The sequence below is a fragment of the Lathamus discolor genome, chromosome 4 (assembly GCF_037157495.1).
Source record: "Lathamus discolor isolate bLatDis1 chromosome 4, bLatDis1.hap1, whole genome shotgun sequence".
NCBI lineage: Eukaryota > Metazoa > Chordata > Aves > Psittaciformes > Psittacidae > Lathamus > Lathamus discolor.
The window spans coordinates 58,885,166-58,901,755 of record NC_088887.1 but is presented as its reverse complement, the minus strand read 5'-3'; the positions used below and the strand labels follow the sequence as shown (position 1 = coordinate 58,901,755).

At 40.2% G+C, this 16,590-nt stretch overlaps 1 protein-coding gene across 5 annotated transcripts in view; it reads left to right on the top strand.

Annotated features, from left to right (window-relative positions):
• The window catches only part of GABRG3 (gamma-aminobutyric acid type A receptor subunit gamma3), a 320,210-nt gene that overhangs the window by 169,432 nt on the left and 134,188 nt on the right, over positions 1-16,590 (top strand). For all 5 annotated transcript variants that reach the window (XM_065677618.1, XM_065677619.1, XM_065677620.1 and 2 more), the window contains 2 exons: positions 1,799-2,019; positions 5,335-5,417. In XM_065677618.1, coding sequence (XP_065533690.1) covers positions 1,799-2,019; positions 5,335-5,417 — 304 coding nt within the window. The remainder of the gene's footprint in view (positions 1-1,798; positions 2,020-5,334; positions 5,418-16,590) is intronic.

Below are 16,590 nucleotides of genomic sequence, written 5' to 3'. Positions count from 1 at the left end.
CTTCAAGGACTAAAATGATACAGACCTGATTGTAAAAAAACAAGATCTGCACTCTACCATCTTAAATCTGGTGAATTAATTGTGTCTTTTTGAACCATAAGGGTGCCCTCTGTACATTATATTGTATCCTCTAAGGGCCTGGAGGTGTGCAATTTTCTGCTCATCAAGATGGAAAAAAAAAGTCTCTAGATTCAAATCTGTCAGCTTCCCTAAGAAAATAATGCAGTGAAAACCAGTAGTGAGATAGGCTATGAAGAAAAATGGTCCTTAATGCCTTTGGTGGCTAGGATTTAATTCCTTAGGTGATCCTAAGTTATTTGGATACATGCTAGCACACTTATGCACCTATTGATCATTTGCCATCTAGAAATGAGCGGGCCAGAGTGTATTTTGGACTAGGATTACAGTGTGAGTGAATTAGATTTCCTGGTGTTATAATATCAGCTTTGGAAGGATAGCCTGCCAAAAATGTAATAGTGCAGGAGAACTAGATGGCTCTGAGCATAAACACTGTCCTCAGTTCAGGACAGAAGCTCTTCTAACTCTCTGTAAATACAGAAATATACAGTATTGTTTGTATAATAACATTTCTTTTTACCCCTTCCTGTTTAAACCTAAAGAATAAGGACAAACAAAAAATGCAGTAAAAGCAAGTTCAGAGTGACCAAAGACAAAAAACGTATCAGACTTTCCTCGAAGTCTTTTCCACAAATTTTCCTTTGTTCTGATATACCAAGAGTGCATCTACCAGGGGAGCTAAGGAGATGTTTTCCTGTGGGTTATCCACAGTCCCTGCATTAGCCTGTGCTGTAGAGCATAGGCTTTGTGACACATCAGCAAACACCTTCCTTGTCATTGATGTGGCCAGTCCTGTGATACTGAAAGGGTCCTTCATGACACAGTCAGATGGCTGTTTCCACAGGGTTCACAGGTAATGCAGTCTGGGACGTGGAAGAGGAACACAAGCAAATCAAATGTGAACTTTTCCATCCTCTACTGGCTGGAATTCACAATTCAGATACTGGGGTTTTATACAGTTTCTTCCACTGGATATTAAAAGCATAACAGCATGTTTGTATGTTCACCTATATAATTTTGTCTGTCAATGTATATTTTAATTTCTCCATTTACACCTACTATGACTGCTTACCTACAGAAACACAACAGTAAGCATGGAGTGAAAGGATGAGATACATGTAAATTATGATATTAGCCTATTCAGGGCAGTCAGCTAATGACCACCCAGCTCTTAGCATTTGGGGGTATGTGAGGTGTCTGTAAAGAAGTATGAACATGTCTTTTAAATTCTGCTGTAGTGTGGCCTGAAAAAGAGTGTCTGAACAATTGATAACAAACAGAACAATTAATGTACTGAACTTACACAACCTCCTCCCCAAAAGGCTCTGGGAATTTACCATTCTCCAGCTTACATGTGTTGCTCCTGTTCATCTTTCACACCTCTTATACCAGTCTGCCCTACAACAAAGAAGTCTGTGCAAATTGTACCTTGCGGCTGTGACTTTTCAGAGATAATGGCAAAGAATGTGCAGGTGCAGAAATTGTTACAGCACAGGACCAAGGCAAGTGAGGTTTTTGGCCTGATTTCTAAAGTAGCTAGAGTAGGGAAAAAAGGGGGAAAAAGGAAAAAAAAATATTTCCTCAGGGACTAAAAAAAGAAAGCATAGATCCATTGGGCTGAAGGTATCCTGATGCTTTACACTCAGACAGACCTTATCAAACACCAAATAATAGTAGGAAATGTGGAACTGATTTCAATTTGTGTATGCTTTCATTGCAGGAATATCAAATTGATATATTTTTTGCCCAGACGTGGACAGATAGCCGTCTTCGCTTCAACAGCACCATGAAAATACTGACTCTGAACAGCAACATGGTTGGCTTGATTTGGATCCCAGACACGATATTTCGAAACTCAAAGACGGCAGAGGCTCACTGGATCACCACCCCCAACCAACTCCTCCGCATATGGAATGATGGCAAGATCTTGTACACTCTCAGGTGAGCACTCTGTGAGGTGCAGTGATGAAAACTTCTCTTATCTCTGCTGAGGTAGTAGTAAATTTCAGTGGTATCTTTGTTCTCCTCTGCTGTGTTCTTCGTGATGCTTACCCAACCATGCTTGACAAATATGAAGTATTCAGGTGTAAGTACTGCTGAGTTTAAAAAAACCAAACTTATGTCTTTTTAAAAGAGAAACTTTGAGAAATAGGTCTGTCTAAATTGTAAAAGTTCCCCTTTCTAGTGCCTATAATAAAATCAAGAGCATGTAGTCCCATAAAACCTGTCAGAAACCTTTCTGATCAGACTTAGATGCAGGGTTGGATAAAATATTTCTAGATTCATACTAATGCCATTACTTGATTCTTCAAATAAGTCACACTGAAAGATATTCTGTCATATTTCATTGCAGGGTGAATTGCTTGAGGAAAGGCTTTTAGAGATTTTCTATCTTTGTGATACCATCAACTCTGTGGTATTAGAAATACTGTATACATTTGCATAAAAAAGTCTGGAAATCAAAATATGTGTTTACTTATGGAAGAGATGAATTGCTCAGAAGGGAGTTTTGCCATAAGCCATATTCCACACAGCAAGCTGTTTCAGGAACGTCCCTTTTACACTACATTCTCTCCAGTGATTGTGTTCAGCCCTTTCAGTGCAAAAGCATATTCTGATCATGATTGCAATTGCACTTGGGCTTCAATAGAAAGTCTTTGGCAAACAATAAGAAAGGAATTAAATAGCTAGATAAGCTACTGATATTTTTAGTTCCCTTCTGTTCTTAGTCTTGCTCCAGTGTAAACAGCTCTTGGCTATTTCAGTAACCTTTAGATAAAGCTTCAGGGTTAGGATGTCAACTCCAATACCCTCTTGGCTGGAATGGGGTTTTTATTTTTTGTTTTGATTGGGTTTTTTTTGTTTAGTTGGGGTATCTTTTGTGTTTAGATGTGGGGTTTTTTTTTCTATTAAGTCCTATTTCAGTGTTTCACAGGCAGTTAAGTGTCTGCCTAATAGAAGTCAGACTTACTTAGCTGTCACTAAAGAGACTATTTGTTGAAGGGACTGCAGAATTCTTCTAAAACATCTAAAAAAGGGGTAATACTTGACCCAGTGGATTGTTTGAATAAGCATTTTTAGTTTGTGAAAGAAGTTTGCAGTCCTTTTTGCCCACTCAGGTCAGCCTCCTTTTTACATAGGAGGAGCTGTTAGAATCGTAGAATCATAGAATCATAGAATAGTTAGGGTTGGAAAGGACCTCAAGATCATCTAGCTCCAACCCCCCTGCCATGGGCCCGGACACCTCACACTAAACCATGCCACCCAAGGCTTCGTCCAACCTGGCCTTGAACACCACCAGGGATGCAACATTCACAACTTCCCCGGGCAAGCCATTCCAGTGCCTCACCACCCTAACAGTAAGGAACTTCTTCCTTATATCCAATCTAAGCTTCCCCTGTTTAAGTTTGAACCCGTTACCCCTTATCCTGTCTCTACAGTCCCTGAAGAAGATTCCCCCCCCCCCCCCAGCATCCCTATAGGCTCCCTTTCAGATACTGGAAGGCTGCTATGAGGTCTCCATGCAGCCTTCTCTTCTCCAGGCTGAACAGCCCCAGCTTTCTCAGCCTGTCTTCATATGGGAGCTGCTCCAGTCCCCTGATCATCCTCGTGGCCCTCCTCTGGACTTGTTCCAACAGTTCCATGTCCTTTTTATGTTGAGGACACTAGAACTGCACACAATACTGCAGGTGAGGTCTCACAAGAGCAGAGTAGAGGGGCAGGATCACCTCCTTCGACCTGCTGGTCACGCTGCTTATGATGCAGCCCAGGATACTGTTAGCTTTCTGGGCTGCAAGTGCACACTGCCAGCTCATGTTCAGTTTCTTATGAACCAAAACCTGGAGGTCCTTCTCCATAGGGCTGCTCTGAATCTCTTCTCTGCCCTGTGCCTGGGATTGCTCTGTCCCAGGTGTAGGATCCTGCACTTGGCATGGTTAAGCTTCATAAGGTTGGCATCAGCCCACCATTCAAGTGTGTCAGGGTTCTTCTCTGGATGGCATTCCTTTCTCCAGTATGTCAACCTAACCACACAGCTTGGTGTCATCGGCAAACTTGCTGAGTGCACACTCAATCGCACTGTCCACATCAGCGACAAAGATGTTGAACAAGACTGGTCCCAACACTGATCCCTGAGGGACACCACTCGTTACCGGTCTCCAGCAGCACACTGAGCCATTGACCACAACTCTTTGCATGCAGACAGCCAGCCAGTTCTTTATCCACCGAGTGGTCCATCCATCAAATTGATGTCTCTCCAATTTAGAGACAAGGATATCATGCGGGACAGTGACAAACACTTTGCACAAGTCCAGGTAGATGACATCAGCTGCTCTACCCCTGTCCATCCATTCTGTAGCCCCATCATAGAAGGCCACCAAGTTGGTCAGGCAGGATTTCCCCTTAGTGAAGCCATGCTGGCTGTCACCAAGCACCTTGTTGTTATTCATGTGCTTTAGCATGCCTTCCAGGAGTATCTGCTCCAAGATTTTGCCAGGCACAGAGGTGAGACTGACTGGTCTGTAGTTCCCTGGGTCTTCCATTTTCCCCTTCTTGAAAAGGGGATTATATTACCCTTTTTTCCAGTCATCAGAAATTTCACCTGACTGCCATGATTTTTCAAATATGATGGGACATTTAAGAATGATCATTGTTCATTGATATCACTTTGTAATTCAAAAATGATTTATCTGACTTAAATGTCAGAATTGGTATGGCATGCAAGAGATACCTATTATATGCCCTGGTACAGTCATGCATTTATTAGTTTTGTGTTCAGGAGAATGTGTCCAAGGTTCAACTATCCTCCACGCCTTTCCATCTTCTTCCTTGCCTGTTTTAGGGTGTGAAAGAATTTTAAATTCACACTCTAAGGAAATGTGGAGAATGCTCCTTATAAGATTCTTTATGAGTTTTGTGGAATCCCATTCCATATTTCCTGTTATTTTTGTAAACAATAGTTGTTTTCATCCCATATCCTTCAATGATGAATTATCTAGAGAAAAACATAGACACAGATTTCTGGGTATCAAGAAATTCTTAATAATGTGTGTGAGGTTATTTCTGGTTTTAGATAATTATTATCGCTTTGGATAAGACCTATGTGGCCAATGAACAATCTCCAAATCAAGTCCTTTCCTTCTGGGACTCACTTATGGGCATCAAAATGCTCTTGCATGATATCTAAGGTTACCCTGCCCCGTCCCCTGACTGTTCATTGTGCTGCTGTATAGTAATAGATAATTGGTTTCTCCATAGGCTTACCATCAATGCTGAGTGCCAGCTGCAGCTTCACAACTTCCCAATGGATGAACACTCTTGCCCTCTGATATTCTCTAGCTGTAAGTACTGCTTTGATGCCTTATTATTGTAAATGACTAGTATTCAGAGGCATGAGTTTAATTCTGATTTCTGTCAGGTTGTTCAACTGTTCCACAACAGGTATAGGAAGTTTAGGTTTTCTTAATTATTCAGGAAATTTCTGTTTTCCTCTCTAGCAATCCTGGTGTATGGACTTCAGCCATGAAACATGAAGTCTTCTGTAGATTTACTTTGTTATTTTTACCAGAACCAGCCTTTTTAGTTCATACTATAGTCAAACTTTCAGCAGGAGCAGATATTCATACTGGTCTTTGCTATGGTAACCTATAAAATCATGTGACATGAAAATGAGAATAGAAATTGCCATTTTCTAGGGGAGGTGCACAACTTGGGAACTTGACTAGCAATCTCTGAGCATATGAGTTTACATCAAGTAACATGGTAATGCCTCTCTGTTCCATAATAAAATAAATGGTGTACGTACTGTGAATCTCATTTTCCTTTTATTCCTCAGCTTTTCTAGTAGTCCCAATGTTGTATTGTGTATAGTGTTGTTGGTACATTTAAAACCTACCTCATAGGCAAAACAGATACATTGGTGAAATGGATGCAGAACGGAAGTCAGATGAGTTAATATTAAGGTCCAATTTTACTGTGAGAAGTTATCTTCATGTTGATTCATTTAAAAAAGCTTGAGAGCTATCTGCTAGTGGGTATACATGCGCAGTTTCATAATTCAGAGCCACAAAACCAGATGTTTTACCAACATTTGTAAAAGAGTATCCACTAAAGATACTTATTTTGATAAAGTCCAAGACTCAGGATTTGTGTTCTCCAAAAATGAACAGCAAATGTATTGTTCTGTCTTTCTATTTAGAAAATAGCATTTTCTCCATCATCTCTTTAAAAATGATTGAATAATAACACTATTTAATGCCTTCAGAACAGATATGCTGTTGTGATAGTAGGGTATTAATTTCCATTTATGATATACAAACAGTGATCCTAAATCAGAAACTGGATTTAAACTTCAGCTAATCCAGTGTGTATTCTTCTTTTTCCCCAGGAAAATGTTTTTAAAAATCCTGCCAGTGTAAACATCTCCATTTCCCCCCAGACATCATTACCACATTGCCATTTTTTAACATCTATGCATATGAGTGATGCTAGGCAAAAATACACAGTGGTGGGTTTAATTCAGATGTGTGCAATATATGCATACTCTGAACAAGACATAACTGAATAAGAGGTAGATAGCTCCTGAAAGACTTTTTCTACTAATAAACGCTTGTCACTGAACTGTATGCACCTCAGCTGTCTTTAGTTAGTGCATAAAGCTTCTCTTACCTTGTGGCAATCTGCTGTTGATTTGTTGAGGTACTGGGAAAAGAGTGTGTGATATTAAAAATTAAATCCCAGTCCAGAGATACTAATTAAACCTACCACATAAATTTAATAGGTCCTACACTAGCAATATCTGAAAATGGTGAACTTTAATATAACAGGAAAGTTGCTTCAAGCCTTGCATTCCCTGGTAGCTAGACGGTTGCAGAATGAAAGTAAGTCAAGCTGTGTGTTTTTTATTTAAAGAAAGAGGATATCAGTGGGAACTTCAGAAGGCTGTGCTCCATGGCAAAGTTTCAAATAAGTCTTGATTTGCAGAGGTTCGTCATAATTTAGCTCTGTTAGCTCAGAGCCCTTCTGCTCTTGAAAATACACATGTATTGCCATCATACATGCACTAACATTTATGGAGATTACGCAGGATGAAGGAGAAGCTGAAATTGTCACAGTTTCTATGTGCACTCTGTGTAGTCTCTTCTCAGATGGAAAACCCCATGGAAAAATATTAAATTATATTGTATAGTTTTGTCAGCCTTTGTAATCGTGTTGATAACAAGGATTTATTTCTTTAGGTTCATATGGAATTGTGTTCTTCTCTTCAACACATTTAGCACTACTATTATCATAATAGCAGGACATTCTCTGTATGATCTGTTTGTTTCAGAACGTGGTTGTATTTTAGTGGTGTGCACATTCATAGCAGTCTCTAGATACATGCCACTCAGCGGGACTTATGACTGAATGAATGCCTGAATGATTTGTTACTGCCTGCTATGACAAGTTTCTGAGGGACCAGGCTGATTACAGATTCCAAGATGTGTGTCTTTGAATAAGATAAAAATGGTTGTAGAATTCACAGCACAGCTTCACTTCCCTCAGCATCCCTTTTGCTTGTTCCCTGGCATGCAGACAAATCTTCGTAGTTCCCTCTGTAGGCAAGCACAAAAAAGCACAAGTTTAGAAGAATATTCCCTGCAGCTCTACACACATATGAAGAAGGCTAATATTTGAAATTTCTTACTTTTTATAAAATTTCCCTCGATATTACAGAAATGTGAAACTAATCTTACATCATTTTATTTTCCTTTAGTGTTAGCTAATTCACAGCCTAACCCTGTTGTTGCTCTGAGGACAGCTGACATTCCTTTGGTGAGAATATTGAGCTCTACTGGGTCTGGTTGCCAGGATGAATATGGCAAAACCAGCATTTTACACACAAGAGACCATCTCAGTGTGCTAATAGTAATTACTAAAACCTACCTACCACTTCCTGAGGAAAATCTTGTTCAAGAATGGTTCCTGGAGTTCTGTAGTCTCTTTTATAGGAATTAGAAAGTATTGAAATAATTTGAAAGCTCTTCACTCTCTCTCTGTAAGTTTTGTATGTGCTTCAGGTGGTGAGATGAATCATCTGGCGTATTAGTGCACGTTGCAGGTGTGTGTCTTTCATTTTCATTCTTATGTAGATGTGCACTTAGCACACTGCTTATGTGAAAAGCTGAGCCCAGTGGCATATGCATGGCTGCTATACAATGTGGCAGCTGTTTCCCAGTCTGTGTACCAGATTGGTTTGGTCATTCACATGTGACAAACAGGATTCCCTAATATAGAGATGCTACAACACAGGCACCAATGCCAACACATGGTATGAATATGTGTGTTTCCCTGTAAATATAAAGAATCAGTGCTGTGAATTGACCCCAGTGTAGCAATCTATGATATGCTATATCAATTTGATATGCTTTATCAAATGTGATCATATTTTCTTTATATAGTTTTAAAGTACTATATACTACTGCAGAAACATACTCTGTCAGTGGGATTTTTTCTTTGGGTGAATTTATCCTTCTTAGCCAATGGAGGCTGCTTTGCTACTTTTGGTACTCAAGTATTAAACTGTCTTGGTTATCTCTATTCAGCACTGATTTGAGAACTGTGGAAATAATTTCAGGATTCTGCCATAAAGTTTAGTTTATTGAGGTCGCTAAGATTCACATAAACATCAGAAAGGAAGAAGTATTCTGTCTGAAAGATGATGTCAGCGCAAGTATAAACAAATAAGACACAGGAAGCAAAAGGCAGGCTGGAAACGAGAAGTTAAACACATTAAATGTGGAACTCCCACGATAGGATACTGTGGGTGCTATAATTTTACAGGGATTCAAAAGTGTTTGGGGAAATCATTGAAAGAAAAATGCATCGGGAGCTATTAAGGATAGAGAGATCCTGCTGTACTAATGGCCACTTTTTTTTTTATATTTTTTTATTTTTTTTTTTTTTTAATTCTGGGGGGTAAGAACATTTCACACTAAGTAGTAGGCAAAACGGGCCACATGGCTAAGCTACTTGAAGAAATTCTTTTCTATTAGAGGTATGACAGGTTTCCAGCTGACCTACATGGTTGGTTTTCCTTTCCTTTGTCAGCCCCTGTAGGACTGTTGAATGTTCTGGATTTTCTTAATTTAAGAGGACTAGGCACACTGCAGAATAACTTGATCATGTTTGTACCCACACCTCAGCAACAACTGTTAAGGTGTTAATTTTTTCAGCCCAGCACAAATTTTCATTTCCTCTCCCCTTCTATGTGCTCAAGATTAACATAAATTCATGGCACTCCTTCAGGCAACAGCATATGACGGTCATATAAAAATGCAACAGACAAACATATTACACCTTATTTAGAGCATCTGGTCAACTAACATTTTAATTATGTACAAGGAACTATAAGGTGGAAATCAGTGCTGCTGCATATCTAAGATCTGAAACAATCTCTAAGGCCATGCTTCAGGGTTTACCAATTGCAGCAATATTAAGCTACAGTACAAGACATCAGCATAAAAATAATTACTGAACTGATTAATGGGTTTTCATTCCTTTATTTTTCTTGCTGCTGTTCTGATCAAACTCCAGACACTGTTGTTCATTTTTAAAAAAACACCTTAGAATTAGGCAATAGAAATTACGACATTTTTTGTAGCCAGTTAGTTACATTTTCCCCAGTGAGAAGGTCTGCAGTGTCCTGAGTTGGCCATTACTGGAGTATTGCTGTAAGGCAGGAAAAAGTGATCATGTCTGGAAGCACTAAAATATACACCTGGAATTTTGTTAACAGTTAAAGAGTTTTCCGTTCAGTTGAAAATAGGGGAAAGCAAAATTTCCAGCTATTGATGGTCCAGTTTGCTCAGTCAGGTCTTTAAACACTTACTTTTAGCCTTCTAAAAGTTCAAGGGTTTGTGTTTTTCTAAGAGCTGTACGAAAGCATGCAAACTATTTCAGAAAAAAACTAAGGAAATGTGAATGCATTTGGAAGAAATTCATCCAATCTAACATAGTGCTTGAAAGAAACAGATCCTGCCTTTCTAAATATAAACTCAGTTCAATCAAATGTTCCCCCTTTGAACATGAAACCTCTTATGGATATGCAATCAGTACTTTGAGCCTCATATCATTAATTTTCTAACAGAACTAGCTGTCATCGCAAGTTTTAATATGTTTCTCCTAGCCTAGAAAAGTAAATGCTGGTTTTGTGGAATGAGCTGTGCTTTGTTTCATCTCATGAATCTCATCAGCAGAATCATTAATAAAGTCTGAGGGCAGACTTTTATTCCTGATGAAGAGCAGGCCAGAAGGAAAACAGCTTAATGTTCATATCTCAAAAGGAGTTTCATTAAAGATGCTGGCAAGGCAATGCAATGTGTAGAAAGAGCTTTAATCCTCATCTGAACTTCGCATCTGTGCTCCTTGTAATGGGCTGAACCAGATCATGGGGCATCAATGGAATTCTTGGTTCAGGTTTTATGACAAACATATTTTAGCTATTGTAGCGTTTCCTCTTCTAGGAAGTAGAAATTAAGGTATCAGGATGCATTCTTCCTTCTCTTCAGAAGGCTGTCTTTTCCGGATAATAGTCAATATACAGACATTACAACAAGGATAAAAGAAATACCATTACAGAAAAGTTGACATCTGAAAGTTTCTTCCCAATGACGGTATTTAGCATATGACTTGTCTCTCATGTGGCAATTCATGAATACAATACGTGAAACATATCTGTGATAAATCCCTCCTCCCCTTCATCTGCTAATCCCTCTCATGCACAGACATTCCCATATCTTCTTATTTTTGTTTCCCTCTTTTACTTCACTGTTTTAATTACACATTTTTAGAGTACCTTGTGTTGTGTGCAAAGCAGTATTCAAAGACAAGTGGATCATTACAAAGATTTTTGAGGAATACATAATTCTTTAGGGATCTTTGTTTTTGTTAACCTATAAGCGTTAAAGTTCCTAAGCAATTTTTCCTGAGGTACCCACAATGACACCTGGATATAATGAATTTGAAATATATTATAATCCTATGTGAATGATTTCCTTTCTTCATTGCAATAGCTATTCTGAGTGGAATCTACTACTGCTTTGCTCAGTTGTTAACTTTCCCTAGAATCACAGAATTAACTAGGTTTGAAGAGACCTGTAAGATCATGAAGTCCAACCATTACCCCAGGACTGCCAAGTCCACTACTACATCATGTCACAAAGGGCATCATCTATGACGTTTTTGACACTTCTAAGGAGAGTGATTCCACCACTTCCCTGGGCAGCCTGTTGCAGTGCCTAATCATTGCCTTAGTGAAGAAATTTTTCCTGACACCCAATCTGAACCTCCCCTGGTGCAGTTTGAGACCATTATCTCTTGTCATGTCACTTATTACTTGAGAAACCAGACACCTCCACTCTACAACCTCTTCTCAGGCAGTTGTAAATTTTAGGTTTACCTGATATTCCCTGCAGATGTTTCTTTTTTAAAAACATAAATAATTTATTGTTTCTTTGAGAATCAAATATTTGTCCAATTCCTTGACTGCTTGTAGAACACAAATGATTTGGGTTGGAAGGGACCTTAAAGATCTTCTAGTTCCAACTCTCCAGCTATGGGCTGGGACACCTTCCACTAGACCAGGTTGCTCCAAGCCCCATCCAACTTGGCCTTGAACACTGCCAGGGATGGGGCAGCCACAGCTTCTCTGGGCAACCTGTGCCAGTGCCTCACCACCCTCATAGCACAGATTTTTTTCCTAATTTCTAATCTAAATTTCCCCCTTGTCCTATCACTACATTCCCTTGTAAAAGTCCCTCTTCACCTTTCCTGTTGGTCCCATTTAGGTACTGGAATGCTGCTAGAAGGTCTCCCTGAAGCTTTTGCTTCTCAACCTGTCTTGGCAGGAGAGGTGCTACAGCCCACTGATCATCTTCATGGCCCTCCTCTGCACTTGTTTGTGGAGGTCCACATCCCTCTTGTGTTGGGGCCCCAGAGCTGAATGCAGTACTGCAGGTGGGGTCTCACAAGAGCAGAGGGTCAGGACCACCTCCTTTGGGCTGCTGGTCATGCTAATTTTGATGCAGCCCAGCATATGGTTGTCTTTCTGGGCTGCCAGCACACACTGCTGGGTCACCACTGGCTAATTCACTACCTTTTCTCTGTGTGACTCAACAAATTTCTCGATACATAAGAGATGATGCATTAAGTATCTTTTATATTTTTATTACTCTATTTTATAGCAAAAATTTTAGAAGTTAGAAGTTAGTTTGCTTTGGAAGTTCTGCAAATTTTTATCTGATTGCGCCAATAGCATTGTTCTGGTTTTGGCTGGGATAGAGTTAGTTTTCTTCCTAGTAGCTGGTGCAGTGCTATGTTTTGGCTTTAGTCTGAGAACAGTGCTGGTAACACACCAGTGTTCTAGTTGTTGCTAAGTAGCATTTACCCCAATCAAGGGCTTTTCAGTCTCATACTCTGCCAGTGAGGAGGGGCACAAGAAGCCCAGAGGGAGCAGAGTCAGGACACCTAACCCAAACTAGCCAAAGGGGTATTCCATATGACAGCATGTTGTTTCCAGTACATAAACTGTGGGGAGTTACCCAGGAACCGATCACTGCTCGGGTCAGCCTGAGTATCAGTCAGTGGGTGGTGAACAATTGTATTGTGGATCACTTGTGTTTATTGTTTTGTTTTCCTTTCCCCTTTAAGTTTTATTTTCTCTCTCCTTGTTATTTCCCTTATTATTTTTATTATTAGTAGTAGTAGTATAATGTACTTTAGTTATTAAACTATTCTTATCTCAACCCATGGGCTTTATTGTCTTTCAGTTCTTCTCCCTGTCCTGCCCAGGGAGCAGGGAAGGGGTGGTGGGGGTAAGCAAGAAGCTGTGTGGCACTAAGTTGGATATCAGCTGGATATAAACCAAGACAAGTATGTACTAAATATCTATGAAATTGGTGAAATTAATCAATTAATCCATGGTATAAGTACATTCACTGTAAAGTTACACTTTATATACCTAACTTATGGTAGATTAATGCCAATCTGGTACATATCATAATTACTGTGGCACTAATCTTTCTGTTAGTCTTCTGTCTCATTGCTCGAGGTATATCAGAGAAAACTTTCTAAATATTTCCAGCTATATGGTTCAATGCTTGATCCAAATGTATACAGTATGTTGTGATATAAGAGTAATAGACTTAATCTGATATTAGATCTGATAGTCAGCAATACACAAATTCTTACAAAAAACAGTGAAACTTCCTGAGGTTGAGGGTCGTCCATTGCCTCTCTGATGATCAGGGAGAGTTGATGGCAGTGAGTAATTCAACTATTATTCCTCGCTTTTCTGTTTCTCACAAAGAGCTAAGTTTTTGGCCTCGTAGCAGACCAAATGTCTCTCTCCTTTTATAGTGACTCTTGAGATTTTTCTCCATGAGATTGAAGGCTGGAGAGGCAGCAGCTGCTGTTACTTCCAGCAAAAATGAGACTCTAGAGTAAAATTAAAGCAAGTGCTAATTAGTGAAGCCTAAAATGCTTAACTCACGACATCTTGCATCCAGCAAAGTCTTCCTGAGACTTTTTGGATTGGTGGTAGGCTATTCCAGGAACCTGGCATCTACCCCAGTTTTGTAGCTGTCTTCCAGGGTTCCTTGGTGTCTCCATTTACCCTGAATAGTTGCATTGGGAAGATGGAAGGCCCATGTCATTGCACAAACTCTCCAGGCAATCTGTGACAGAGCCAAAGGAGAGCTTTTATTCCAGGATGTGGAGATTAACACAGGTGACTGTATATCAGGGATAGGACTCGCCAGCTTTTACTTATGTTTAAACAAGGAGACTGGAAGTCCCAAAATTCCCAAGTGCAGGCTAGCTTCTCAAAGCAACCAGTTGTATTTTTCTTAATTTTAAGTTTAGAAAAAGTTTAAAAATAAATAAATAAAAAAAAAACATAAAACAAGCAAACAAAAAAAAAAAAAAGACACAACAAAAGAAAAAAACACCACGAACAACCTAATAGTGATGAAAACAATTTTAGAGAAGGCAAAACCTGCCTGTGAGACTTTCTTTTTTTTTTTTTTTCCCAGGAATACATGTAGCTAAGAATATAAGTAGCAAGAATATATGTAGCTTATGGTGTCAGGAGAAAATAAGAATGCTGAATCAAGGCAGGTGGCTGATTTCATGTCTGACAGCTGAATATATCAGCAAAAGGCCCTGGAGTCTCTGCCATGTGACAAGCATTGTTAGATCCCATGTTTTCATCACCAGTCTCATGATATTCAGTGTTTACTTGAAGCCAAATCCCATTTAAGTGTGTTATCATGAGCCAAAGTGAGTATTCTTTTTTTTTAAACACATTTGTCAATGCATGTCAGGCATCAAGAAAATGGCTTTCTCCCTCCAAGGTAGAGTAACACCTATTATATACTACCTATTAATTTAATTGCTTGCTTAGGTAGGTGATAAATGGTTTGCAAATGAATCTGATCTTTATGGAAAGGCTGGTCCATTACTTGTAAACTCCCAGCAGCCCTGTGTTTGTAACTTCTGACATAGAGCTCATATTTGTGATTTACTGAGCATCAGGAGATATTCACACTCTTTTGCATATTTTATAACACAGGAAGGACTGTTTTGGTGCTCTGTAACAGCTGCATCGTAAGACGGTATAAGCACGTTTTACCAACCGCCTTATAGCCATCAATAACTGGAGTACAGCTATTGATGGCTATAAGCTGTTCAGAAGCAACAGGTGAAGGAGGGGCATAGGGGTTGCCCTCTGCTTCAAACACTGGATAGCATGTGAAGAGCTGTCTCTGAAGAATAGCCACAAGCATGTTCAAAGCTTATGATTAAGAGTTAGAGACCAAAGCAACAAAGGGAACCTTTTGGTTGTGTCTACTAAAGGCTGCCTGATCAAGGGGAGCCAAGCCTATAGACAAAGCCTGCTTACTCTGTCTACAGGAGGCATCCTCCTCACAGGCTCTTGTCCTAATGGGGGACTTTATGCACAACAACATCTGCTGGAAAAGTAGAACGGCAAGTTACAGGAAATCCAGGAAACTCCTGGAATGCATTGAGGATAACTTCTTAAGCCAGGTAATAGACAGCCCTACCACAGGGGTTGCGATACTGAACTTGATGGTCGTCAGTGTTAACTCTAGAGCTAACTTGTGATGTCAAGACTGGAGGCAGCCTGAGCTGTAGTGATCATGCACTGGTGGAGTTTGCAGTCCTAAGGGATATAGGTTAGGTGAAGAGTAAAGTCAGGACCTAAAATTTAGGAAAGCAAAATTCCAGCTCTTCAAGTTAATTGGTAGGATACCCTGGGATACTGGCCTCAGTGACAATGGAGCAGAACAGAGCTGGCAGATCTTTAAGGAAGCTTTCCACAGAGAGCAAGAGCTGTCAGTCCCCAAGTATAAGAAAACGAGTAGGGAAGGGAAGAGGCTGGCATGGCTGAGTTGGGACCTGCTGGTTGAACTAAAGGGAAGAAAGAAATGCACAGGCAGTGGAAGCATACATAGGTATCCTGGGAAGAGCATAGGGATGCTGCCTGGCTGTCTAGGGATGGGCTCAGTGTTGTGGTTTAAACAAAGTCAGCCATAAATCACACAATCGCTCTCTCAATCCGCCCCCCCCCCCCCCTTCTTGCCCTCCCCCTACACCCGGAGGGACGGAGAGGAGAATCAAAAAGAATGCAAGTCCCACGGGTTGAGATAAGAGCAGTCCAGTAACTAAGGTATAACACAAACCACTGCTGCTACCACCAATAATGATAATGATAAAGGAAATAACAAGGGAAGAGAATACAACACCTCACCACCAGCTGACCAATAACTTGCTCAACCCCACCCGACCGAGCACCGACCGATACCTCGTCCAACCCTGCAGTCCACTAACCCTTCCGGGTAACTCTCCATTACATCCTGGGCATGACGTGCTGTGGTATGGAATAACCCTTTGTCTAGTTTGGGTCAGGTGTCCTGTCTCTGCTTCCTCCCGGCCTCCCTCATCCCCAGCAGAGCATGAGGCTCAGAAAGTCCTTGGTCAGACTAAAACATTTGTGTTATCAGCTGTGTTCCCAGGCCGAAAGTCAAAACACAGCGCTGCACCAGCTACTAAGAAGGAGGAAAAATGACTGCTACTGCTGAACCCAGGACAGCTCAGGAAGGCCAAAGCACAGATGGAGTTGAACTCACCAAGGGTTGCAAAGAATAACAAGAGGGGCCTCTATGGGTATCTCCCTAAATTGAAAATATATGGATTTTATGGGTGGACTATCTGGTGGATGAGGAGTTGGTTTGATGGTCACATCTGGAGGGTAGTGGTCAACAGCTCAATGTCCAGTTGGAGACTGTGACAAGTGGTGTCTGTCAGGGATCTGTGTCGGGACCTGTGCTGTTTAACGATAATCATAATGAGGTTAGTAGAAGTCAGCAAAAGTTTACTTGTAACAGACTCAAAAAACAGGAAGAAAATATAAAGTCCTCAACTAATTAGAATTGCCTTCCCTATTTTATTTAC